Source organism: Phyllobates terribilis, unplaced genomic scaffold, assembly GCF_046119375.1.
Source record: "Phyllobates terribilis strain yellow unplaced genomic scaffold, ASM4611937v1 Scaffold_8__6_contigs__length_399053987, whole genome shotgun sequence".
NCBI lineage: Eukaryota > Metazoa > Chordata > Amphibia > Anura > Dendrobatidae > Phyllobates > Phyllobates terribilis.
In genome coordinates, this window is record NW_027362768.1 from 147,070,941 (window position 1) to 147,097,399 (window position 26,459).

The 26,459-nt window shown below is 43.0% G+C and overlaps 1 protein-coding gene across 3 annotated transcripts in view; it reads left to right on the forward strand.

The window, feature by feature from the left end:
- RAB3B (RAB3B, member RAS oncogene family) overlaps window positions 1–26,459 on the forward strand; it is a 77,969-nt gene that overhangs the window by 13,476 nt on the left and 38,034 nt on the right. For 2 of the 3 annotated variants that reach the window (XM_073643480.1, XM_073643481.1), the window contains exon 3: window positions 215–322. The exons of the other annotated variant lie outside the window; for it this stretch is intronic. In XM_073643480.1, the coding sequence (XP_073499581.1) occupies window positions 215–322 (108 nt within the window). The remainder of the gene's footprint in view (window positions 1–214; window positions 323–26,459) is intronic. 3 annotated transcript variants of the gene reach the window in all.

Sequence of the window (26,459 nt, forward strand, 5' to 3'; positions counted from 1 at the left end):
AAAAAAAAAGTGATGCTCCACTTCTTCAGAGACTTAGAGGGAAATTATAATAATAATAAAAAAAATCTACTGGTTCAATCACTTTTTTTGTTTGTTTTTCTTCATATCTTGATCCGTAATAAATAAATAAATAGATAAATAAACCTTTGCAATTTCCACAACGGCCAATAGGGATTTTTTTTTTTTTTTTCTAACTTTCTGTTTTTTTTTTCAGGAAATTGACATGTACATTGACCACCAGGGACAGGGTCTGTTCATAGCATTTGTATTGAAGCATCTAATGAGCGTGTGCAAAAGTCATTGTGAAGGGAGGGGGGAGGAGGTGAGCTGTGACATTGTGATTGGATCCTTTATATAGAGATGTGACCTATTTTTAATCTGCATGTGATAATAATGAGACTTCTGATAAGTCTTTTGTAAAGAACGGTAAGTATGAGTATAAAATTGTCCCAGAGGCCAGTGTGAAAATTGCAAGTTTTTTTTTTTTTTTTTATATAATAGATTGTGAAAATTCTGAAATTAAATAAAATTGAATGGGGGGGGGGGGGTTTGATTTAAACAATAGGTAATCTTCTGATTTTTACACTCCCTTTAATAATTATAACAGCACATTGCTTGACTAGCAACTCCAACCTACAATGTTCTTATCAGGATCTTTGTGCAAGCAGGATAAATTTGTAACATTGCATTTAGGAGCTGTTTATGGCCGGCTGTTACAATGTTCGCCATATTTCCATCAGTTATACACATCAGATTCTTTCTTAGTTGTAATGTGAAGAATAGAAAAATTAATAAAATTTATAAAAATGCTCAAAATGCAATTCACTGAGACAAGAAATGAAACCATATAAGTTGTGAAATTGCTGCGGATTCACATGTTGTTGGATGTTTTAAGATCTCCCATTCACAGATAATTGGTTGTGGGTATTCTGTGTATTTTTAATCAATTGCAGATTTTCAAATTGCATTTTACCCCTTTGTAATTCAAAAGAGGAAAATCAAAATGAACATGGCATGGATTTTGCTTTAAAAAGGGAGATAAAAAGTCCCTGGTGTGTGTGTGGACACTTTTACACAGCACCAAAATGAGTGGTATGGGGTATGTTTGGAGTTGGACAAAAAGATTTACTGGACCAGAATTGTGCAAACCTCCTTCTCCCTGGCATTTCTTCTTATTAATGGGTGTGACATGTAACAGTGATATTGCGCTGGGTTTACTAATCGGATGAGGCATCGCGGATGCCAACAGATAAGGGGTTCATGTCATGCAAGGTGTGCAAAACACTAAGGGCAACACGAAGGGAAGAGGTGGAGGAAGCCCAAACACTAGAGAAAGGGAGAGTGGAGACCCCTAGGCTGATCTAATATCACCCTGCCTACCCTACCGCCCCTATATTGGTTCTACACCTATCACCGAGCAGGACCCTAAACCTTGGATATCCTTAGAGCTTGGCCCTAGATGGGGAGGGGGAGGGGTGAGCACTGGTCAGGCCCCACTACAAGCTAAAGACAACAAGGTAGACAAACAAATGGGATTAACTTAGCTTGAGCAGACACCAGAGGAGTAATGCCAATTGTCCTCCCAAGGGCACCAGAGAAGAAGCCAGCCAATAGCTAGTGGTCCAAGCATGCACAAAAGAACATAGAAGTATTAACGGCAATTCCCTGGAGCAAACTCAGGGTTTTTAACTCTTGTGCAAGGGTGTGTCAATCAGCAGCAGGAGGGAGGTCGCCGCTGGGACTTAAAGGAAGAAGGATTAAGAAGGTGTCTGCAATACCAAGCACAGTGACCACCTACAGCTAGATCCAGAGCAATTGTCCATTAGGGTATGTGCCCACGTAGTGTTTTTCAAGCGTATATGCTGCGGAATTTCCGCAGCGTAAACGCTTGTGAAACGCTATGTAATCTGCCCCCCATGGTCCCCAAGGGGATTCCGCAAGTTCAATGCCCATGCTGCGGATTTTTCCGCAGTGTTTATGTTGCGTGGAAAAATCCGCAGCATGTCAATTAATTTTGCATTTCCGCAAGCGGAATTGCCTTTGCTAGATGTAAAAGTGGCTTTAGTATGGAAATTTTAAAAGGTTACTCCCATGCCAGCCATTCATGGAGTAACCACGTCCAAGCTCCTATGTTGGGAGGTGCATATCCAGAAACAATCGAGAGTGGCTGAGAAATGCTGTTTTCGCTGCTCCTGTTTATGTTCGTGCACGTGTACGTGTGGCCTTGGCTGAACATCTTTTGAGGATCTGTTTTATTTCTATCCTTGACGTGTACTTTGAGCAGAGACCAAGCGTGTACATATATAGACTAAACCTTGACTTTCAAACTGTGACTCCAAGAACAGCAACATCATCGTCTTTAAAAGAAGTAGATCACAACCGCCTGAAATTTAAAGGGGCTTTCCAGGACTATTTAAAGCCCCACTCCGGCTATCTTTCTTTATTTCTACTCCAGAGTGGTTAGTTCCCCGCCTGTAGCATAAATCTTAATCTTCGTCTTCTTCTGTTCTCGTCACCTTTCCGATAAACTTTGTTAATAAAACAAACCCTACTACTGACGTTTTTTCGGTCACCGCATCCCACCCAAAAAAAATTCTAACAGTAGTCAAAATGTTACATGTATTCGAAGACTGTATTAATAAGAAGAAAAAGCCTTCACACACAAATGGCCTGGTTATGAAGGGTGTAACCAAGGAAGTCCCTGTGCCGCTGCCTTGGATGCCAACCGTGCATCTGTGTTATAGACACGGCGCATTTACAATAATTGGTCATGGGATAAATATCAGATTAGATTAGAGCAATGTTCCCTAACCAGTTGCAAAACTACAACTTCCAGCATGCCCAAACAGCCGATAAGACTGAGAATGGTTTGGTTCTTAATAATTAAAAGAGGATTTGGATTTTATTTGTGTCCTAAAATAGTCGGAATATCCAGATTCTGCCCCTTTTGTCGTTTTAATGAATGCACATTAATTCATGCAGATAATAAGCATTGCGGGGTCACCTAGATGCTCACCTCTGGCCTCGTGCGGGGGCGTCCATTACCTACTCCTAATTAATCATCATTAGTTGCTACTTGTGATGTGATTCCCCGATGGCATGGTCTGTATAGCTTCATCACTTTGCCATCAGATATGACGGATTGCTATAACACAGGAATATTCTCGCGTTACTTGTAGATTTCTCTTTATTTTGGAAGATACTATACAGTTATGGCCAAAAGTGTTGTCACCCTTGAAATTGTTCCAGAAAGTTAAGTATTTCTCGCAGAGAATTATTGCAATTACACATGTTTTGATATATACATGTTTTATTTCCTTTGTGTGTATTGAGAAAAAAAAAAAAAAACAGAGAAAAAAAGCAAATTGGACATCATTTCACACACAACCCCAAAAATGGGCCGGACAAAATTGTTGGCACCCTCAATTTAAAGAGATTGTCCACTACAATAAATAATTTACCCATCGAATTCGCAAAAAAATGGCAACAAGAGGTATTTACAAAAATACTTCTTTACAATGTTTTTTAATCGTTGGGTGAATTATTTATTGCAGTGAACAACCTCTTGAATATTTGGTTGCACACATTTTGGAATAAATAATTGCAATCAATCACTTCTTACACCTTTCCACTGGAATTTGAGATCACTCCTCTTTTGCAGACTGCTCCAGGTCTCTCATATCTGAAGGCGTCTTCTCCCAATAGCAATTTTAAGAACTCTCCACAGGTGTTCAATGAGATTTAGATCCGGACTCATTGCTGCCGCTTTGTTTCTGTCCATTTCTGTGTGCTTCTTGAGGTATGTTTGGGGTCATTGTTCTGCTGGAAGATCCATGACCTAAGAATAAAACCCATCTTTCTGACACTGGGCACTACATTGCGACCCAAAATCCTTTAATAATCTTCAGATTCTATGATGCCTTCCACACAGTCAAGGCAAGCAGTGCCAGAGGCAGCAAAACAACCCTAAAACACCTTTTGAACTTCCACCATATTTGACTGTAGGTACTGGGTTATTTTCTTTGTAGGCCTTATTCCATTTTTGGTAAACCGTAGCATGATGTGCTTTACCAAAAAGCTCTGTCTTGGTCTCAAAATTCTGCTCCATAGGTCAGATTTCCAGCAGAAAATTTCTGCAGTGCATAGATGCGATTTTGTTACAATCTCCTTCATTTACCTTTTCACAATAAAAATTGTGATACGGGGGGAAAAAAAGCCTGTTTTTTTTTTTTTTTTTTTTTTTTTTTTAAACTATAGGGTAGTATTTTTTTTCTGATCATACATTCCCTTTTAAAATAAACAAGCGTGGGTGCTGTCTAATCACATAGGACGTTTAGTTAGGGCTATTACAGTCGGTTGGGAAAAGTTCTGGAAAATGCCTTTTGGTGGAAATGTCCCTTTTTTAAGGCTATGTTCACATGTTGCTTTTTTCCTGCAGGCAAATGTTGCTCTCTTGGCAGTAAAGAAGCTGCTTACACAAAGCAGACTTTGCTGTGTTTTTAAAGATGCCAAAGTTCATCTTTGCTTCTACCTTGCAAGCAGGGACAATATAAGGTGTTAGTCTTTCCCTCACCTTGCGTGACACGAAGTGCAACACAAAGGGAAGAAAGGAAGGGATCCCAGACTCTAGGGAAAGGGGGAGTGGAGACCCCTAGGCTGATCTGATATCACTCTGATTCCCTTACCATCCCTATATTGATTCCTCACCAATCGCCGCACAGAAGCCTAAACCCTGTATTTCCCTAGCACTTGGCCCTGGATAGGGAAGGGGGGGATGAGCACTAGTCAGTCCCCACTATCAACTAAAGACAACAAAGGAGACAAATGCTGGGAAAAGCAACTTGGCTTGAGTCGACTTCAGAGAGATTAATCCTAACGTCTCCAAGCACCAAAGAGGAAGTAAGCAGACTGCAACAGCTCCAAGACTTCACCACTTCACCAGATAACAAGTGAATATCACAAGCACTTCTCTGTAGCAAACAGGAAATATTTAAACACCCAGGCCTGGGTGTCAATTAGAGCAGGAGGGAGGTAGCCGCTGGGTCCTCGAGAGACAGATTTAAGAAGGTGTCTGTAATGCCAAATGCAGAGATCTCCTGTAACCAACTGCAGGGCGACTGTCACATCTGACATACCCGTGACAGGCTGCCAATGCAAGACGTATGTGAATTCATAAAACATTGTTTGTTTGTTTTTTAAAAAAGGGGCAATTGTGATGAAATTATTTAGGAGAGAAAAAAAAATTTCAGACAAAAAAAACAAAAACAAATGGTGACTATTCTGAACAAAAAAAGTTGGATTCATGTATGACTCACAGCGGTGAACTAAGGGTTCATGAAAGAATATGCAATTGCAAATGTAAAACCAACGGGAAAAATTGACTTGGCCAGGCATTGTTCCCACGGTGATTTTTATTTTTTTTTGCATATTTAAAAAAAAAAAAAAAAATACAATAAGCTTATTTTACTTAAAGGGTGGAGAAAATCTGCAACGTCAAAAGTTCATTGTGGGAACGGAGCCAAAAAATAAGAACTACACAGTCATGTTATGTTCCTTATTAATAACCCATCTTCGGTGCAGACACTTGAACATGCACTCGTGATGGTGGGGGGTGAACTTAGTTGTATTCTGTTTCCATTGTGTGATGTTGCTTTTAAAATTCCTTCTAGAAGTAATACATTTGCTGTACGACAATGGACATGGTTATTTATTTGTACCCACTAAGTCGACCTATAATCTGCAGGAAAATAAAGTGTCTCTTAATGGTCCCATTTCAGCTTTTACGTCGTGCAGCTATTAGTAGTTTTCTTAATATCCATTGCTTGTTATTCCGTCTATTGGCGACCAGACGGCTGGAGGTAGAGAATGCTTGGCATTTCAGGACATTTAGTTGTTTTTCATCTTCCAAAAGTGCAGAAAATCCCATGAATGTATCTTATTTGATTTACTTACTATTGCTTATATAGTGGCAACATATTTTTGCAGCACGGAACCGCGAACGTGTGGCCGTGCCCTATTCTGCACCCCTTCAAAAGCACAATTGGACCCCAAAGTCCTGTGTAAAAGAAGAAAAAAAAAATCATAGGAATTTTTTTTTCATACATGCTTGTTTCTGGGGGAATTAGGAGGTGCCCTGAATTTTTTCCATAAATTTGGGATTATCCCCTCATTCCGGAAGAGTTTGCATGGGGCAATGTTGGCACCGATAGGTCATGCGGCCAAAAATCACTCTAAATCACAGGTGAATGGGCTCACACTGCAATCTGCGAGGTGCCACAACTGTGATGAGCAAATTATGAAAAGTCTAAACTGGTTGCTCTTGGTTGGTAACCATACAACCCCGTTCAACAGCATTCTGCTGCCATGTAGCAATGGCATAGAGCGATCTTGGGTTATTCATAGAGTGGGAAGTAAGGCATTAACCAAGACCTCTAGCGGCTGTTTATCTACCATGAAAACGAAGGATTGGGCATGTTGAAACACAACATGCCCAATCCTTCGTTCCATCAAGATTATCTGTTGGGAAAGAAAATGGGAGGACTTTGCACACATATGACAGTTGACTTTTCCAGGCAACTTTGTACTTGTGTATACAGCCAGTGTTTTTAAAAAAAAAAAAAAAAAATACCCCCACCTTCCTAGAAGCCGCTCTACTTATGTGCAATGAAAAAAGCTGGGCCATAAAATTAAGCCTCGTTCCATTTCTGAAATGATCCGCATCCCCCACCAGTAATTAGTGACGAGCGCGTTATTTATGACATTGCACTCCGAGGCAGTGACACTGAGCCGTGTTTTACGTCTTTGATGCACTTTATATATCACAGAAATGTCCTATGAGATTTCCCAGGCCACTTTATCATTGTAATATAGCAGATGAGTCACTCTGCAGCGTCTGTGTCTGTTCATCCTCCATTAGTTTTACTGCTGCGCCTTGTAAAATAGGAAAAAGACAAATACACCTGATGGAACTACATACACTGCACCTGTCAGAAATCTACATTACAGAAACCCTCCAGCAAACAGCAAATGACTTTCCTGCTTCCTCCTCCACCAGACCATTATCTAATAATTCATGGTGGAGTGCAAAGTGCGGCGAATGTAAGTGACCTATTCCGGGGTCAAACACATTGGGGCTCCACAAGTGCGTCGGTGCCGACAATGGAGTCAGTGAAAACCCAACTAATTATTTTCATATTGCTAAATTTCTACATAGTCTATGTCACACACATTTGACATGCGATGGTTGGTGATCATAATGGTCTAGTAATATCTAATTGTGTGGGATAATAAAGGAGTTGATTTTATCCATGGCATTAATGCAGGTGGCCATGTCCATAAATGTTGGAGAAGTTGTCATGTAGGTCTGTGTCGGATGAAGATGAAATGAATAAATTCTGAGATGTCACTGGATTTACCTATACTCTATTCCCTTCAATGGTTTGCAGCACCAGGTATGCCTCATAGTTGCAGGTGTCACTGATAGGGCCTACATCTTTCTTGCAAATGGGGCCCTGTTGCCAGGAATGGAAAGGTGGTCATGCATGCACGGTGCTCCCAATCATTTGTATAGTAACAAATTTTGAATCGAGAGAGCAGCTCATGAGAACTTTTATATTCCCAGCAATGCATGGCAAGGCCCATCCTCGAAATCTTCAACTTGACAGTGGAACCAGCATTTATAGCATTTCTTGCAATAAATGTTCAGATGACCTAGGAGAAGTTGTCATGGATGTCTGTGTGGGATAGAGAAGATAAGTTAAAATTAAAAACTTCGTTCAGAAAAGACGTCCACTGTCAATCACTGGATTGGCCTGTCTGATACTTACTTGAAAAGTAAGCAGCACAGAAGGTACCACTGCTGGGTCCCAAATATTTATTGAATAGGGCCCTAAAGTGTGTTGCTGGAAATGGAGATGTAACGGCGGTAAATTGCATGCCTCCTCAGCGCCACCCTACTCAACGTGGTTAACACATGGCATCTCCTTGCGTCAGGCCGGCTTGCTAAATTTTGCCTCCTGACGGTTTCTGCAGGAATTTAACCCTGCTGTGTCCTGCAAAGATTACGTTCCTCTGCCTAACCTGTGCTTGCAGGCTCTTTATTAGGCAACTCCTCCCATCACTCCTGGCCCGTAAGTTGGTTCCTAGCAGGCTTTCACCTGTTTATGCATTTCTCTGTATTCTGTATCCAGTTATTGACCTGGCCTGTTTATCCGCTCAATTTGACTTCTCCATCCCGGACACTGGCTTTGTTTTGTGAACCTGTGCTGCGTGCCCTGACCTCGGACCATTTGACTATAATTATGATCCGCCCTCCTGGGGTTTTCTGGAATTTTGTTATTGATGAGTCCTGTTTAGGATAGGTCCTCAATATCTGACATCGATAGGAATAGAGCTCCTTGTACCACCACTGATCAGCCGATTGAAGAAACAGCAATTTTTTTTTTTTATTATTTATTTTATTGTTTTTAGGTATTTGGGGCCACAGGGAAATCGCATTAAAAATCCATTGTAAATGGTACCAAGCATCCATGCAAATTTTACATCCTGCCATTCATGTGACCGATGTTGTAAAAGTTTCGGAAGGGGCATTATTTTATGTAACTTACTGGTAGAGCGGACAGGGATATACTCTGAGGATCCACTTCCAGTGATGAAGAGGTTAAGCTGTTCTGTATGTGTCAGACGCGCGCCCCACCACTTTACGTGTTACAGCGCAGGCTATGCTCTTATCTCGCACGTGTTATCCTTTCCGGGAACATTTAATTATGCAGAGCCATAATTGTAGCAACGGATGGAAAGCAGAGCCGGCAACACACGAATATTAATGACTGGTTCAATTTATAAATTGACACTGGCAGAAGGTGCTCATTTACTGGTTAAACCGACGGTTTCTGCTTTAATTAAGCCGTAATAGTAATGACAGAACTATATGGATTTTGTGACTTCTGTGTGTGTGTTTTTTCATATATTATTTGCAACATGCATTATTAATTCTTTTATTTTCAGAAGCAATCCATAGGTGTGGCTCTACTTTTTTTGGGGGGGAAAACAGCGCTTTTTTTTTTCTATTGCCAAACAACCAGTTTAACATTTAATAGACAATGGCATAGCAAACTTGACACTCTTGTTGTGTATGGACTTTGTGCAGCGTGGTCATCTCTCTTGTGTGAAGCCCCGTCTGTCCTTCTTGTCCCACATTTTATTTTGGAAATTACTGCCCATGTGTGTGTTTGTTTTTTGTTTTTTTTCCCCCCGCCAACATGAGCATACAAATCAACAGGTCTGAGAGATTTTTGCAAACTAGCCCTCCCCACCGACCAATATCAGGGAGATGATTGGGCATTTTTTTTTACATTTCGGCTCCCAATCCTTTTTGTTCTCCCTGGAGATGAGATCGATTTCATACATCCTCAAATCGCCTTTCGTGTACGGACTGGTCTCTGGTCTCCAGCCCCAAACTCTGCAGTCTTCTATGTACCTATGCGGTTATTGCGTTTACTTTGTCGCCATCTGTACTTGGACCGTAAATTGCGTATGTATGAAACTAGCCAAAGATGCCGCCAGCGTTTTCCAGCCCAGGCTCCTCTCCCCATACAGAACATTCAGGCTCCGTTGGACAATACCTCTTTTTGATTAGTGAGGCACCAGTAGTAGGTTTGCAGTGGTTTGGTGGCCGTGGATTACCGACGTGACCCCTGGAACAGGGTATTGCAATTTTTTTTTTTTTTTTTTTTGCTCATCTCTATATGGAGGGTTGTCGGGAGAGCTGATGTATATGGCCATATGAAGCTACTACCAGACACTTCTAATGGCAGCTTATTTCCTGCACAGACAAAAGGATTGGGCATGGAGATTCAATATGCCTAATCTTCTCTTCCCTGACATCTGTCGCCAGAGAGTCAGAGACGTCCGATAGTTGACCGACCCATCAAGCAGGTTTGGCTGACTTTTTTTATTTTATTTTTTTTCCTCCAAGTATGGGGGTCTTTAAAACCAAACCGTCTAGAAACGAGATGGTTATTTTGATGCCCCCCCCCCCCAAAAAAAAGGCATTAATGTGTAGTATCACAGCAGAGAAGGTAGAAGAATACATTAGGATATTCTGTGTGTACCTGCAGATAAAAGAACAATGTACCGTAAGTGAGAAGACAAAATGGCTAATGGTCGAGTGTAGAGAAACTGGTGTCACCGCTTTATGCCGAGCCGCCAGGATATTACTGCGGAGATAATCATCTTGTGTAAAGCTCCATGTAATGCACCGTAGTGATAACGGGGTGGACGAGATCCGTTCTCTTCCTGCTGACATCCGTACCTTCAAACGTTTATTTGACAGTTAATGCCGTCTATTATAATGGAGAAGTCTTATAATAAAGTGGAAATTAATGCTTGTAAATGAGTCCCGTTCCAATGACAGAAGCACTAATATTGCTGTCTTTTGTAGAGCAATTGTAGCCTATGTAAGATGACGGGCACTCCTTAGAACATGTTCACACTGAGGTGTGTGTGTGTGTGTGTGTGTGTGTGTGTGTGTGTGTTTTTTTTTTGTTTGTTTGTTTTTTTTGTTTTTTTTTCTTTAACCCTTTCGTCTTTGTAACCAAACCAATTTTTTTCAATTCTGACCAGTGTTTCTTTTATGAGGTAATGACTCTGAAAAGCTTCAACGTATCACACGGATTCTGTGATTGAGATTGTTTTGTTTTTTTTTTCGTGCCATATTGTACTTCATAATAGTGGTAAAATTTGTTCGATATACCTTGAATTTATTTCTGAAAATATCGGAAATTTTATTTTAAACTTTTTTTTTTTTTTAATTTATTTTCATGCCCTTTTGAAATCAGTTATGTCACACAAAATAGTTAACATTTAAGATTTCCCACATGTCTACTTTACATCAGCACAATTTTTGAAACCATAATTATTTTTTTTTGTTAGGAAGTTATAAGGGTTAAAAGTTGACCAGCGATTTTTCTCATTTTTCCAACAAAATTTATAAAACCAATTTTTTTTTTTTTTACAGACCACATCACATTTGAAGTCACTTTGAGGGGCCTTTATGACAGAAAGTACCCAAAAGTGATGCCATTCTAAAAACTGCACCCCTCAAGGTGCTCAAAACCACATTCAAGAGGTTTAACCCTTCAGGTCCTTCACAGGAATTAATGGAATGTGTCAGGAAAAAATGAAAGTTTAACCTTTTCCCACAAAAATGTTACTTTAGCCCCAAAGTTTATATTTTCACAACGGTAACAGGAGAAAATATGTGGCACCCCAGGGAGTCTGGTTGCCACAGTGGTAGTAATACCATGTCTGGGAGCAAAACAGGAGTTTCCTGGTCAGGGAACACACTACTTGCAACACCTCCTGCTCCAGACCAGAAAAGGGGAGGATCCTGCCCTATATAACTGCATCTGGAGGCGGGGTTAGCTCAGACAGAGACAGGGCTGTAGTCGAGTTGAGGACACGAGAAGCTGAGGACTGGAGCTGGCAGAGCTCGTCCTAGCTGGAGGACATACAGAGGACCGGAGTCCGAGGCTGTGGGACCCTTCAAGCCCAGCAGCAGATACCGCAGGGCAGGGGATTTCAGGTCTCCTGGCCCAACAGAAGCCCAGAGGCTCAGCCACACGAAAGGACCAGTACCGCCACAGAGGAGCGAGGAATACACGGGATCCGAGTCGGCAGCCATACGGGTGAGCAGCACGTCACACTCAGGGACGTGGGCTGCAACACGACTATAAGCGGGATAGCCAAAGAGTTCAGTCAGTACGGCAGGCCTACAACTCCACCTGACCAGGGGAATTCTAGGATTGCTCCCAGACTGACTGGGCCCTCATCCCTAGCAAGTACTCCCGTTGGGGCCTATATAATCACCACCAGTAAAGACCCTTGGACTGCACTGCAAAGACTCCGTGTTATCATTATTGATCCAGGCACTATCACCACCATCATCCATACACGCTGCCCTGAAGCTACACTCTTCCTGTGGGGAGTTACACTACCTTGCTGCACATACCATCAGCTTCAGAGGACTGCTCCGCAGCGGCGGTTCCCAATAACCGCATCCCACAGGTGGCGTAGTCGGACTATTTAAACCAGATACACATAGACTACCTTGGTTTGACCGCCCTGGGTCACGGACCGGGTCACTGCCACGGTGACTACAACTCCCAGCATCTACTGGCCCGGCTCCAGGTGTCCCACGGCCCAGGGGGCGCGTCAAATACACCATAAAATTTGTTGTGCGATTTCTCCTGCGTACGCTGATGCTCCATATGTGGTGGAAAACTACTGCTTGGGAGCACTGCAGGGCTCAAAAGGGAAGCGACATTTGAGCTTTTGAATGCAAAATTGGCTGGAATCGAGAACGGACGCCATGACACATTTGGAGAGCCCTTGATGTGCCTAAACAGTGGAAATCCCCCACAAGTGACCCCATTTTGGAAACTAGACCCCCTCAAGGAATTTATCTAGATGTGTGTTGAGCACCTTGAGCCCTCAGGGGCTTCACAGAATTTTATAATGCTGAGCTGTGAAAATAATAAAAAAAAAAAATTTCCCCCCCAAAAAATGTTTCAGCCCCAATTTTTTTATTTTTACAAGGGTAAGAGGAGAAAATGTAACCCACAATTTTGTTGTGCAATTTTTCCTGAGAACGCTGATACCCCGTATGTGGTGGGAAAACTACTGCTTGGGCGCAAGGCAGAGCTCGGAAGGGAAGGATTGCTGTTTTGGCTGGAATAGGTTGCAGACACCATGTCACATTTGAAGAGCCCCTGACATGCAAAAGCGGCAGAAATGCCCACAAGTGATCCCATTTTGTCAACTACATCTCTAAGAAAATTCATCTAGGGGTGCAGTGACCATATTGACACCACAAGTGACTCACAGAAGTTTATACCATTGGGCGGTGAAGAAAAAATAATTACATTTTTACCACAACATAAATAGTTTTAGCCCCGTATTTTACATTTTCAAACTGGGCAAAGGGTAAAAAGTGTTGTCAAAATGTGTCATACAATTTCTGCTGAACGTGGCAATACCCCATATGTGACTGTACAGTACTGCTTAGCCACACGGCGACACTCTGGAGGGATGGAGCGCTATTTGCCTCCTGGAGCGCAGATTTTCCTAGGATAGTATGCAGACTCCATATACAGAGCCCCTAAGTGTTAGAGCAGAATCCCCCCTCAAGTGACCCCACTTAGGAAATTATACCCCTTTTGTGAATGTATCTACATGTGTAGTGATGATTTTGACTCCATGGGTGCTTTCAAGAAACAAGCTTCAATGGATGTTGCTGAGTGAAAATTACAAACTGCCGTTGTAGTGACCAGTATGTTGTGGCATCTCATCGTTACAGAAATGTCAAACATGTGAACACTAACTGCGGTTTAGGCAACTTGAGCTCAGAAGGGAGGGGGGCATTTGGATTTGGGAGAGCAGAATTCGTTGGATCCACCCTATATTTCCATTAACAGATGATGGACCTGAGTGGAGGCTTGCTTTTTTTGTAGATTGAGTTGAAACTTTTGTTAGGAACATTTTACATAACATTTTGGATCACATTTATCCTGCGCTCTGCGCTGAGCACTGATATCTGAGTTTCCATCTAAATCTCTGAGTATCGTGATTCAGATGAAACCCCCAAGGGATCCATTAATTTTAACGAGGCATAGAAGTAACCCCTTGACAAAGGCCCACGTTGAAACGCGCGTCGGGTTGCACGCACAGGGTGGTGATACTCTGGGTTCTGACATATATCCACCAGACTTCTGCACAACACAACTGATGGTCCCAACCCCATTTATAAGGCAAGAAATCCCACTTATTAAACCTGACAGGGCACACCTGTGAAGTGAAAACCATTTCCGGTGACTACCTCTTGAAGCTCATCAAGAGAATGCCAAGAGTGTGCAAAGCAGTCATCAAAGCAAAAGGTGGCTACTTTGAAGAACCTAGAATATAAGACATATTTTCAGTTGTTTCACACTTTTTTGTTAAGTATATAATTCCACATGTGTTAATTCATAGTTTTGATGCCTTCAGTGTGAATGTGCAATTTTCATAGTCATGAAAATACAGAAAAATCTTTAAATGAGAAGGTGTGTCCAAACTTTTGGTCTATGTGTGTGTGTGTGTGTGTGTGTATATATATATATAGAGAGAGAGAGAGAGAGAGAGAGAGAGAGAGAGAGAGATATATACATACACATTGTTTCTTTTACATTTTGAGCTATACTGGTCCTGGAGTTTCCTCATCAAGTGTATATTGAGATAGATACTACTTCATGTTATTTAGAAAACACTTCCATAGGCATAAACAGTACATATTGGCTGGAGATTGTCTTAATTATCTCCCCATTAATAAAATGGACAAAACTATGCAGTGGATCACTAATTAATTATACAACCTAAACTTGGATAAAGAAAATCCAAATGCCACTTGCAAATATATACAACATCATTCTTTTATTAAAAAAAATATTTAAAAATTCACAACACAACAGATGAATACAAATCAATGAGGAAAGGTGATTCAAGAATTTGTGGGCACACATGGACCAGGATACACCCCCGATACTGAAATATATCACGCATGTAATTTTAATATAGGGCCACTGCCAACACAAAAAGGGAAGAGAGGACAAAAGTGGGAAGAAAAAAAAACACCTCTCCGTCCAATAAGAGGCTGGAAATATAAGCAGACAGGAAAAAAAATCCTTGATGAAACACAGCTCAGTATTAATTAAATATTTCTAAATACAGCTATAGTTTCCATTGTAATAAGTACAAACAGAACAATTATGGGCTAGTGCCCCACACAAAAAGAGTGCAAGCTTGAGCTATCAGGCTTACCCATCAGAGAGGTAGTTGTACCCGGACCAGCACCACATGTAACGCCCCGACGCGCGTTTCGCACACTCTATGCTTTCTCAAGGGGAGTGTCACACATATCCCTGTATGGGACTTCAATTTTTATTTTTATTTTTCTGATCATTGGTCTCATGCAATGCAATACACATATATTGCATTGCATAAGACCTGTCAGTTATAAACTGTTAGATCGCCTGTTAGGCTCAACCAGAAGATGAGTCTAAGAGGCCACCATACATGGCAGACCCATGCCATGACAATGCCAGATCTCATCATGAGGGGAGAGGTGAGTGAATGACCCCCGCCCCCCCCTCCCTCTCACTATCTTCTAGGTGCCGTGATCACTATGGATCACGGCATCTATAAGATAAGAACAGGTTAACATGAAGTTACCTGTCAGAGCTGTTCCTCTGCACAGGAATCGCAGGACCCTGGGGGTCCAGAACTCTGCGAGACTGCTGGCTGTAGACAAACATTGGCGCTGCACAGAGCCCAGCAAGCGCCGACGTTTATCTACAGTGGGCGGTCGTGAAGCGGTTAATATGGACTTTGGAGCGGATTCAATAAGGCACATGGTGCTGTGTTTTTTTTTTTTTTTTTTTTTTTTTTTTTAACTAATTAAAAGCATCCACACGTAAGAAATGAATGCCCCAATGCTGACCCTGCTGTCAGTCAGTGCTGGGGGCGTGGTTACAGCTGCTGCTCTCTATACACAAAGCAGTGACTGAACTGACACCGCTCCTGTGACTGAAACCTGAACACTGCCGGGGGGAATAAAGTTAATTTCACCCTGGCAACGGGACTCAAAGTGCGAGCGTCGGGCAAGTTCAGAACGCTATTAACCTGCAGACTAACCCCATATCAGCAGTTTAATAGTGTTTTTTCACGTGAAGGGTTCCCTTTAATGCAATAGATGCGCGTCTTGGGAGGCCTTATATAGGCCCAGGAAGCACAACACATGGATCACGCCAAGCTACTTGCAAAGCCCGACGTGGAGCACCAGAAAATCAAACTGACCGCAGCATGTGCGTAACACAATAAAAATATCTATGCATTTAATTTTAATCTCTTTAATTCCCCATCTCATTCAGGTCTATGGAGAAAAGTTTAAAATAAAACCGCATATTTACAGAGCGAGAAATTGACGTGCTGCGGAGTTCAAAGCCGCACTGTAAGTCAATTTCTGAAGCTTTTTTTTTGTTTTCTTAAACACATTGGGCATGAGAATTGCATAAATCCCATCCGTGTTTTGTGGGCATTAAATTACACAGAGAAAAAAAAAAAAATGCACCAAATACTCCTCATGGGACTTTGGCCCAAAGGACTGTAATTCTACTATTCGAGAGGAGTATAAGGGAGGAAACTATACCTTTTACATTGTGAGGATATCCTCTATTATTAATTGGGCTAACCCTGACATTGCTGAAATGTTTAATGGATGCATTTCCACCCCCATTGTGGTTTGTGGTCCGCGACCTTCGCCTGTGTGATATCTCACCTGTCTGACTGATGTGATATCCAGCTCGGCCAAGTGGAACCTTTAATTTCATTTCGGTCTCCTCAAGGTGCTGCCTGGAAACCTGAGCAGGATAACAAGTCGTTTGTCGGTTCAGGGCATTTTTTTTTTTTCCTTGTACATCTTCCTCTTCACTTCTCCATTAAACTCTGCAGACAAAGATGGAATTCTTTATTGTATTTAATGTAGTGTAGGAAGACATTAATATATGAACCCACAGCCAGATTTTCTCCATCTAGCAATTATTTTAAGATCAAGGAGTCTTAAAGGGCAGCTGTACTTTTTTCAAATACATTTTCAGAATGAACTGTCCTATGTGTGTAGAGAGGGGCTAACACTATTTCTGGCCATTGCATTACTTGCATCCTGCATTTTCATCATCTTTTCCCGTCTGCACTATACCTTAATTTGCAATTGAGTCTGAGCTGGTGGGAGGAGATGAGCAGCTATGGTTTATTCTATACACAGATGGAGATTCCTGTTCTTCATTCTTTAATTAGCACAGAGAGAAGCAGTAGCAGCATGGAAGACATTTATACATCAGTATTGAGCAGTGTAGATGTGAATCCAACTCTGATGTTCTAAGACTTGTTGGAAAGCTCAGCACAGTCTTTCAGTATCTCTCTCTGTCTGCTTCTCACTCCTCCTCCCTTAGATTTATAAAATAATCGGAGCACAGCACAAAGAGGTGCAAATAAATACAATTGTTACAAATGTAAAATAAAAAAATCTCCAATAGTCCAAAATATTGCACTTTTATAAAGGCTCCTGTATCAATTTTCAGTGGCGATGGTCCTATGTAGGAGCAGAAAGTCCACAAAGAACTTTGCAGTGGGCAAGTTAAATTGTAAAGGGTGAAATTACGGCTTCACCCTTTCTCAAGCCAGGGGGAGGTCCCCCGAAATGTTTCCCTAATTGAGCAGGAGAGCAGATAAACTTACCGACAATCTATGGAAGTGCAAGTCTGCACAGGCATCACCCAGATTCTGTCTGCAAGTTGGAAGCTTGTTCAAGCCCATACCGCAGTCTGGATGATGATTCACAGTGGTGAATATACTGCAAAGTTATTTCTATTACATGTATATGTATACTGGATACATTTTGAAGAAAAACAGCTTGTTGTGCCGTTTTCTGTCTTGTATTGATTATAGCCAGTTGGTGGGAGAAACTGCTGTGCGACTATTATATTTGTGGAACTTTAGTATTAAATAAGCCACTTTTCCAATTTTTGCCTTCCTGGTATAGTGTCCCCAATCCTGGGCCCCTCGGTTTTTCTCCAGCACATTTTTCAAAGGAAACAAATTATTTTTCTTGCCTTCTTCCACTCCCGCACAGCATTCTCTTCTATAGCTGGTGCAGACACGGGCAGCTGACTTTGGCATGCTGGCACGGGCAGCCCATGTCGTCACTACCATGCACCGCGTGTCGTTCGCAAGTCGACGTCAACTGCTGGCCTCTGGCTGACGGCGTGTACCGCAGCGCAGGGAGCCGGCAGGTACACTACACCTGAATGTGTGTCCAAGGACTCCCCTCCAGGTGAAATTAGTGTCGGCGGGGCCCACCCCCCTCCCACATGGGCCAGATCGTGGTCATAGCCTCTGCGACCGTGATCATTATGCCCCTGGCTGCCGCGCATCCAAACTGGGAATAAAGAGTGGGGTACTCGGCGCTCTCCATTGATTTTTATGGCAATTATGGAAACAGCTGAGCATGCTTGTGTATGTTAGGGCAATAGTCTTGGATTAAAGGGAATCTGTCAGCAGGTTTTTGCTATGCAATCTGAGAACGCATGATGTAGGGACAGAGATCCTGATTCCAGTGATATTACTTACTGGGCTATGTTTTTGTTCCAATAAAATCCGTGTTTTATTAGCAGGAGATTATCACTGCAGGACTCAGTGTCTCATGCCTCCGTGTCACCTGCTCTGTGTAACCCTGCCCCAACGACTGATTGTCTGCTTTCTGTATACAATCAGTGGTGTGGGCGGGGTTATACAGGGCTCCGCATTCAGAGCTCCGCTAGATCTGCAGCAGAGGAAACCGTAATATTTATACATACATCAATGGAATCGCTATCTCTTTTTTTCCCTACATTGTTACTCTCAGATGAGGTAGAAAAACCTAGGGACAGATTTCCTTTAAACTTTCAAAATCTGTCTGGTCAGCCGGCTTGGATTGCTAATCTGCCCAACCGGGCACTTTCCCGGTGGGCCGCGGTGTGGCACTGCTTGGGGGGGCCACCAGCCCGTTTTTACAGCTGCTGGCCCCTTTAATTTTCCGGGTGCCTGCCTTGGTGACTCGGCATCCCTGGGGGCAGGACGCGCGCACGCATCGTTCAAATGATGAATGCTGCGACGCACATGTGGCTGTGAGCAGAGAGCGCACGCTCTGCTTTCCCGCCCGCGGCCCCAGCAACACAGCAGCCGCAGCCCAGCCGGAGCAGCAGGGAGTGAGGTAAGTATTCAATTTTTTTTTAATTAAACAGTACTTTTGTGGGGGCCATCTTACCATATGGTCCATTATATGTGGAGCCATCGTATTATGTGCAGGACTGTATGTGGGGCCATCATACTATGTACTGCTCTTGCTCAAGCCTTCACAAGGAGCAATGAATATCGCCGGCACCTCCCTCTGGAACACAGCAGGTATTTATACATCCAGGCCAGGGTGTTAATTAGCCAGACGAAGGTAGCCGCTGGGTCCTAGAGACAGCCTCTAAGAAGGTGTCTTTAATGCCAAACGTAGAGATCGCCTGCAATCAACTGCAGGGCGACTGTCTGTCACTTCTGACACACCCGTGACAATAGTATAACATTGGGCCAAGAGCTATCTGATAAAACATTGGATAGCATTCAGCCGTGTTATACACTAGTGTGAGCGAGGCCTCACTGTGTACACATTCTCATCTGCTTCCCTCAATAGAAAAGTAAGAGAATTGATTGAGAAGTAATGAGATTGTGTTCGGCAAATCACCTACTTGTGGTCACATGACAACTGCCTGAACCGCCTGGTAAAGCCGAATCCCAACATTACACTGTTCTAGCAGTCAGCGAGCTGCACTGCCGACTAAAAATGTGCACTGGGTGAAAAACCCCTATAACTAGGAGGTAGGGTGGGCTGAGTGTATAAACTATAATTATTAGAATATGCACTGACCTTAGGCCCTCCTGCAGCTAGGGGCATACCCAGAAGAAGTCCTAATTCTGGTTCCCCTTTTCAAAACCAAAAATTCTCAGCGGGGTCACGGGGCATAGGCACCGTCACAGAATGGCTTATTTCCCAACTTTTAAAGACAAAGTCGTCATTTTTCACCTATTGAACTCCCTTAGCGTTCTCACCCACAAACTGTACAGAAAAGGCTGCATAGAAAAGATACAGCGATTTGCATGTGAGCTGCTTTGGTTTGTGTTCCAGGGCTGATTTTTCAGTCCCAGTCCGGCCCCGCTGGTCAGTGTCAGCTCTTACTATAATATTACTACATGTCCTAGTTAGTTTGCAAATCTATATATATAATCGTCTTATCCCTTCTGTTAGTCTTTATGTCTGTCTGTCTGTCTGTCCAGGAAATCCCGCGTCGCTCATTGGTCCGGCCGCTGTCTGTCCAGGAAATCCCGTGTCGCTCATTGGTCCGGCCACGGCCGATCAGCGACGCGGGATTTCAGAAAAAAGATGGCGGCCGCTAGCGGCTCATCTGTCGCACGGAGGTCAGCGGCGATGCAGCGGGGAGATGAGCGGCGCTAGCAGCAGAACTACCCGGCGCCACTGACCTCCATGCGGCTAACGTCGGGAGATCAGCGGCTAGGGCCGCTAATCTCCCGACGGCAAGTGTGAACGGAGGTCATCTCCCAGCTGCTCGCAGCGGAAGTAGCCACACAAGCAGCGCCGCTCCCCGGTCCTCACTAATACGATTGACACCCGCAACCAATCAGCGATATGGGCGGCAAATGTAAATGCCGCTCTGCTGATTGGTCGCGGCTGCGACCAATCAGCGAGATTAGCGTCAGATTTAAACAACACTCTGCTGATTGGTCCCGGCCTCAACCAATCAGCATTATTGGCGCCAAATTTAAACGCTGATTGGTCGCGACTAATCAGCGATTTTGGCGCCAAATTTCAACACCGCTCTGCTAATTGCGCCCGGTCGGCCGCATACATATTCTAGAATACCCGATGCGTTAGAATCGGGCCACCATCTAGTAAATTAATAAACGTCAAGTAGAACAAGTCGCGCAACTCGTCACACATGACTCTGGCCTACCTGCTGCTGTCATAAAGGTGTCTGGTAGGTGAGTGCCTCTGTAAATGGAGTTATTTTTAGTCCTGGCATCTGCTGTCAACTCATGGATTAGCTGCGGCTCAAAGCCCATACATCATATTAAGTGATAGATGAGACCCAGATAGGAACGTGCAGCAGTTTCTGTGGCCGAGCTGACGTCAAAGCCTCTTATCGACACCATGTCATCAAGAAACTGCTCCTGAGCTAAAAGCTCCATCTACAATCCTCCAAGACGACTGCTAATAACCTCTGGCTTCATGGATACAATAACTATGTACACAGAATGAGCTGCAAATTGCACAGAGAAAACATTGACGCATTGGAGCAAAGCAGCGGCATCATGGCATCATGTGAGGAGCCAGCCCTACCTCCTTAGCTGGACACATCGATAAAATGTCCTTTCAGGGTTTTTTCCTTAATTACCATCAGATTACCTAAATCTCTCTATTAATTGGATTTACACGTAGCCTAAAAATACAACACAAAATCTGCAAAAACTCTGGAGCAAAAAGTGGAGTTGCTGTTCAGGATTTGTGAAGTCCATGATGGAATTCTACAAGCAAAATTTCATGCGAAAATTTAAACCATACATTAATTGCACATTTGGTAACTCTACCTACCGTGGGGTAAATTTCCGCAGCAGTTTTTTCACAAAGGAATATTTAAGTCATGCGTGAATCAAAACCTAAATGCAGATGGTGGAAACATAGTAAAAGTTGTGCATATACAGTACAGACCAAAAGTTTGGACACACCTTCTCATTTAAAGATTTTTCTGTATTTTCATGACTATGAAAATTGTACATTCACACTGAAGGCATCAAAACTATGAATTAACACATGTGGAATTATATACTTAACAAAAAAGTGTGAAACAACTGAAAATATGTCTTATATTCTAGGTTCTTCAAAGTAGCCACCTTTTGCTTTGATGACTGCTTTGCACACTCTTGGCATTCTCTTGATGAGCTTCTAGAGGTAGTCACCGGAAATGGTTTTCACTTCACAGGTGTGCCCTGTCAGGTTTAATAAGTGGGATTTCTTGCCTTATAAATGGGGTTGGGACCATCAGTTGTGTTGTGCAGAAGTCAGGTGGATACACAGCTGATAGTCCTGCTTGCCAGCGCCCACCTGTCTGCATACCAGCCGTGCCTGCCAATACCCACCTGCCTGTATGCCAGTCTAACCTGCCTGTTCCTGCATTCCCCGGTGTGGGTCAACAGCTGTGACCGGGGTCTGACCTGGAGTAGCACCTGACCCCTCTGCTCGGTTCCTCCTTGGTTCATGGAGTCGACTGAGCCGCCGTGCGACCTTGGTCGGATCGGGTTGATACTTAGTTACGCCCCTCCAGGTACTCCTCGGTTCATGGTACAGTGGGATCACTAATCACGCTCACGCCAGTCAGTCTGGGCGCGAGCGTAACAGCATACAGCGATCTTTGTGGTCCGATCTGAAGTCTTCGTGTGGCTCCATCCTAAAGGATAATTGTGGATCAATGCCAGGTTTGGTAATTGTATCGAGGACAAAAACATACAAAAAGGTTCTAAGGTGAATGTCTTGTTTAGCCGTATCCATAAATTGTGCAGGTATTCCTTTGCCGGTTATATAAACCATCATTTCTAACCTGCTGTTTGAACACTTGATCTTCTCCCTTTTTTTGCACGTTGACTTCATTAATATTCTGTGATATTTCCACTCTGCTCTCGTACGTCCCGTTCCCAGGGGTTCTGTCATTTTGCAGTTATTTCTGTCTGAAAGTTTAGAGATGATGGGAGGATCTGCATCACTTCTTGATTTTATTTGACAAGATCACAGAGGACGTGTATTAAGCAGTCAGATATCCGAGGGGTTATTGTCAGGAATCCCCAGATTGGTGCAGCTCAACAGATGCCGAGACAAATACCCATATATAAATTCGTATTCCTGTAACCCTTTATGTAGTAAAGCCAAGTCAAGAAGACTGTCTCAAGAAGGGCTGTTCATGATTTCTAGGAAATGGTACAATGTTATACTGCCTCTTCAAGGATACAGCACTCCTTAATGTCAAGTATAACTTTACTGCTATTGTAGTTATATAATGTGTGTGTGTGTGTGTGTGTGTGTGTGCGCACACCCCTATCTCTATCATACATGCATACATATACAGTTATATGAAAAAGTTTGGGCACCCCTATTAATCTTAAGCTTAATGTTTTATAAAAATTGGTGTTTTTGCAACAGCTATTTCAGTTTGATATATGTAATAACTGTTGGACACAGTAATGTTTCTGCCTTGAAATGAGGTTTATTGTACTAACAGAAAATGTGCAATCTGCATTCAAGCTAAATTTGACAGGTGCATAAGTATGGGCACCTCACCAGAAAAGTGACATTAATATTTAATATTTAGTAGATCCTCCTTTTGCAAAAATAACAGCCTCTAGTCGCTTCCTGTAGCTTTTAATGATTTCCTGCATCCTGGATGAAGGTATTTTTGACCACTCCTCTTTACAAAACAATTCCAGTTCAGTTAAGTTTGATGGTCGCCGAGCATGGACAGCCCTCTTCAAATGATCCCACAGATGTTCAATGATATTCAGGTCTGGGGACTGGGATGGCCATTCCAGAACATTGTAATTGTTCCTCTGCATGGATGCCTGAGTAGATTTGGAGCGGTGTTTTGGATCATTGTCTTGCTGAAAGATCCATCCCCTGCGTAACTTCAACTTTGTCATTGATTCTTGAACATTATTGTCAAGAATCTGCTCATACTGAGTGGAATCCATGCGTCCCTCAACTTTAACAAGATTCCCGGTGCCGGCATTGGCCACACAGCCCCAAAGCATGATGGAACCTCCACCAAATTTTACTGTGGGTAGCAAGTGTTTTTCTTGGAATGCTGTGTTTTTTTGCCACCATGCATAACGCCTTTTTGTATGACCAAACAACTCAATCTTGGTTTCATCAGTCTACAGGACCTTCATCCAAAAAGAAATTGGCTTCTCCAAATGTGCTTTTGCATACCTCAGCCGACTCTGTTTGTGGCGTGCTTGCAGAAACGGCTTCTTTCGCATCACTCTCCCATACAGCTTCTCCTTGTGCAAAGTGCGCTGTATAGTTGACCGATGCACAGTGACACCATCTGCAGCAAGTTGATGCTGCAGCTCTCTGGAGGTGGTCTGAGGATTGTCCTTGACTGATCTCACCATTCTTCTTCTCTGCCTTTCTGATGTTTTTCTTGGCCTGCCACTTCTGGCCTTAACAAGAACTGTCCCTGTGTTCCTGTGTTCTTCCATTTCCTTACTATGTTCCTCACAGTGGAAACTGACAGGTTAAATCGCTGAGACAGCTTTTTGTATCCTTCCCCTGAACAACTATGTTGAATAATCTTTGTTTTCAGATCATTTGACATTTGTTTTGAGGAGCCCATGATGCCACTCTTCAGAGGAGATTCAAACAGGAGAACAACTTGCAAGTGGCCACTTTAAGTAGCTTTTCTCATGATTGCATACACCTGGCTATAAAGTTCAAAGCTCAATGAGGTTACAAAACCAAAAAAAGTGCTTTAGTAAGTCAGTAAAAAGTAGGTAGGAGTATTTAAAACAAGAAAATGATAAGGGTGCCCATACTTATGCACCTGTCAAATTTTGTTTGAATGCAGATTGCACATTTTCTGTTAGTACAATAAACCTCATTTCAAGGCAGAAACATTACTGTGTCCAACAGTTATTACATATATCAAACTGAAATAGCTGTTGCAAAAACACCAATTTTTATAAAACATTAAGCTTAAGATTAATAGGGGTGCCCAAACTTTTTCATATAACTGTATAATATATCATACCTCTTTTTGTTTCTCATCCATCCCAATTATTCCCGTTGTATAACATCTGACCCCCTCGCCCTGCGTTTTATAACATACGGCCCCCCACCATGCCGTCTGCCTTTACTACCATGTGACAGAACGGCCGGTGGTGCAGAGATCACTGATACCAGCGCGGTCCTGTAATAGGAACCACCGGGGTATCAAGTCTGTTCATGACATTTCTTCCTCCTAAATCTTCCCCATCACCTGTGAGTGATATTATTGAGAAGTGGAAGGAACTGCAGCAACTCAGCCCAGAAGTGGAGACCCCATAACGTTAGAGCGGGGGGCCGAGTGCTGAGGAGCAGAGGGTTGAAAAGTCACCACCGATCTGCTGACTCCATAACTGCGGAGTCCAGACCTCCTCTGGTATAACATCAGCACAAACACAGCGCCCCCGCCGGGAGCTTCATGGCCGAGCAGCTGCATGCAGCTGTACATCACCAAGCACAATGAGGAGCGTTGGATGGAGTGGTGTAAAGCCGCTACCACTGGACTCTGGATGAGACGTGTTCTGTGCAGTGAAGGATCACACTTCTCTATCTGGTGTCTGATGGAGTCTGGGTTTGGTGAATTTTAGGATAATGTTACGCCCTGACTGCATTGTGCCTGCTGTACAGTTTGATGGAGGAGGGATAATACTATGGGGTTGTATTTCAGGGTTTGACCTCGGCGTCTTCGTTCCAGTGAAGGGAAATCTTAATGTTTCAGCACAAGACATTTTGGACAATTTCCATCTTTGTGAGAACAGTTTGGGGAAGATCCTTTTCTGTTCCCCATGACTCTGCCCAGTACACAAGGTCCATACAGACATGGTTAGGGGAGTTTGGTGGGAAGAATGACCGGCCGCACAGAACCCGGATCTCAGCCCCATCCAACACCTTTTGGAATGAACAAGAACGGAGATTGTGATCCCCGCGTCTCCCCAACATCAGGGTCTGACCTCACAAATTCTCTTCTGGATGAAGTGGCAAAAATTCCTACAGACCCCTTCAAACTCTTGTAGAAATCCTTCCAGAAGAGCGGGAGCTGTTATTGCTTCAGACAGACCGACTCCGTATTTATTTCTATGGATGTAGAAAAGCTCCTGTAGTGTATTGTGGAAGGGGCACAATCCTTTTGTCCATATAGTGTATGTACGGACTTTAGGACGTGTTCAAAGTCAGGTGTGTCTAGAACATTTTACCCCCTCTATAGTCATAGATACCCTCTGTACTTCGACTTTGCTTATGTTGCAAGGTGCTCTGTTCTTAAGTGACGGCTGTAGCCAGACTATGATATAGCGCTATGTATTTACCTTGGCTGTGGGAAATCTTGGATACGTCTGGTTTGTGCCTTTTTAAAGGTGGAAAAAACAAACAAAGAAAATGATTCTCTATCCTTTTTGTGTTTAGCAAAAAATGTTTTCCCATTTTCTGGAGGTGGTTACATTGTGTACTAGTCTGCAGGCTTCTTTATTTTGAGCATTTTTAGTCCACAGCTGTTCAAACATCAGATCATTTGACACGACGGTGATGTGTTAGTCCTATTCTACATATGTATCGCATGTTCAGCAGCTGATCTGGGCTGTGGATGCCTCCCTTTCATCAGGTGATGATATTCCTCCTTTAGGGCTCATGCAAACATCTGATCACGGACTGCCCGCGGCTCTCCTGACCCGAGCATCAGAGCCTCATGGACATAAATGAAGCCGTGACGCTCGGGTCGGGAGAGCCGCGGCCAGTCCGTGCTTTGCCGTCCGTGCTCGGACTGATTTGCACAGATGTCTGCATGAGCCATTTTTCCAAATAAAATAGTAAACTTTATTCCAACATCTTTAAATAGTGAAATACTGTTTCATAGTTTTTATCCATGAATAAGGACCCACTAATGGTCTGAAACACATAGGAAAAAGAAAGCAATTTATTTGAACATACTGGAGAAAGTCGCAATTTTAAAGATGTTGCATGTTCC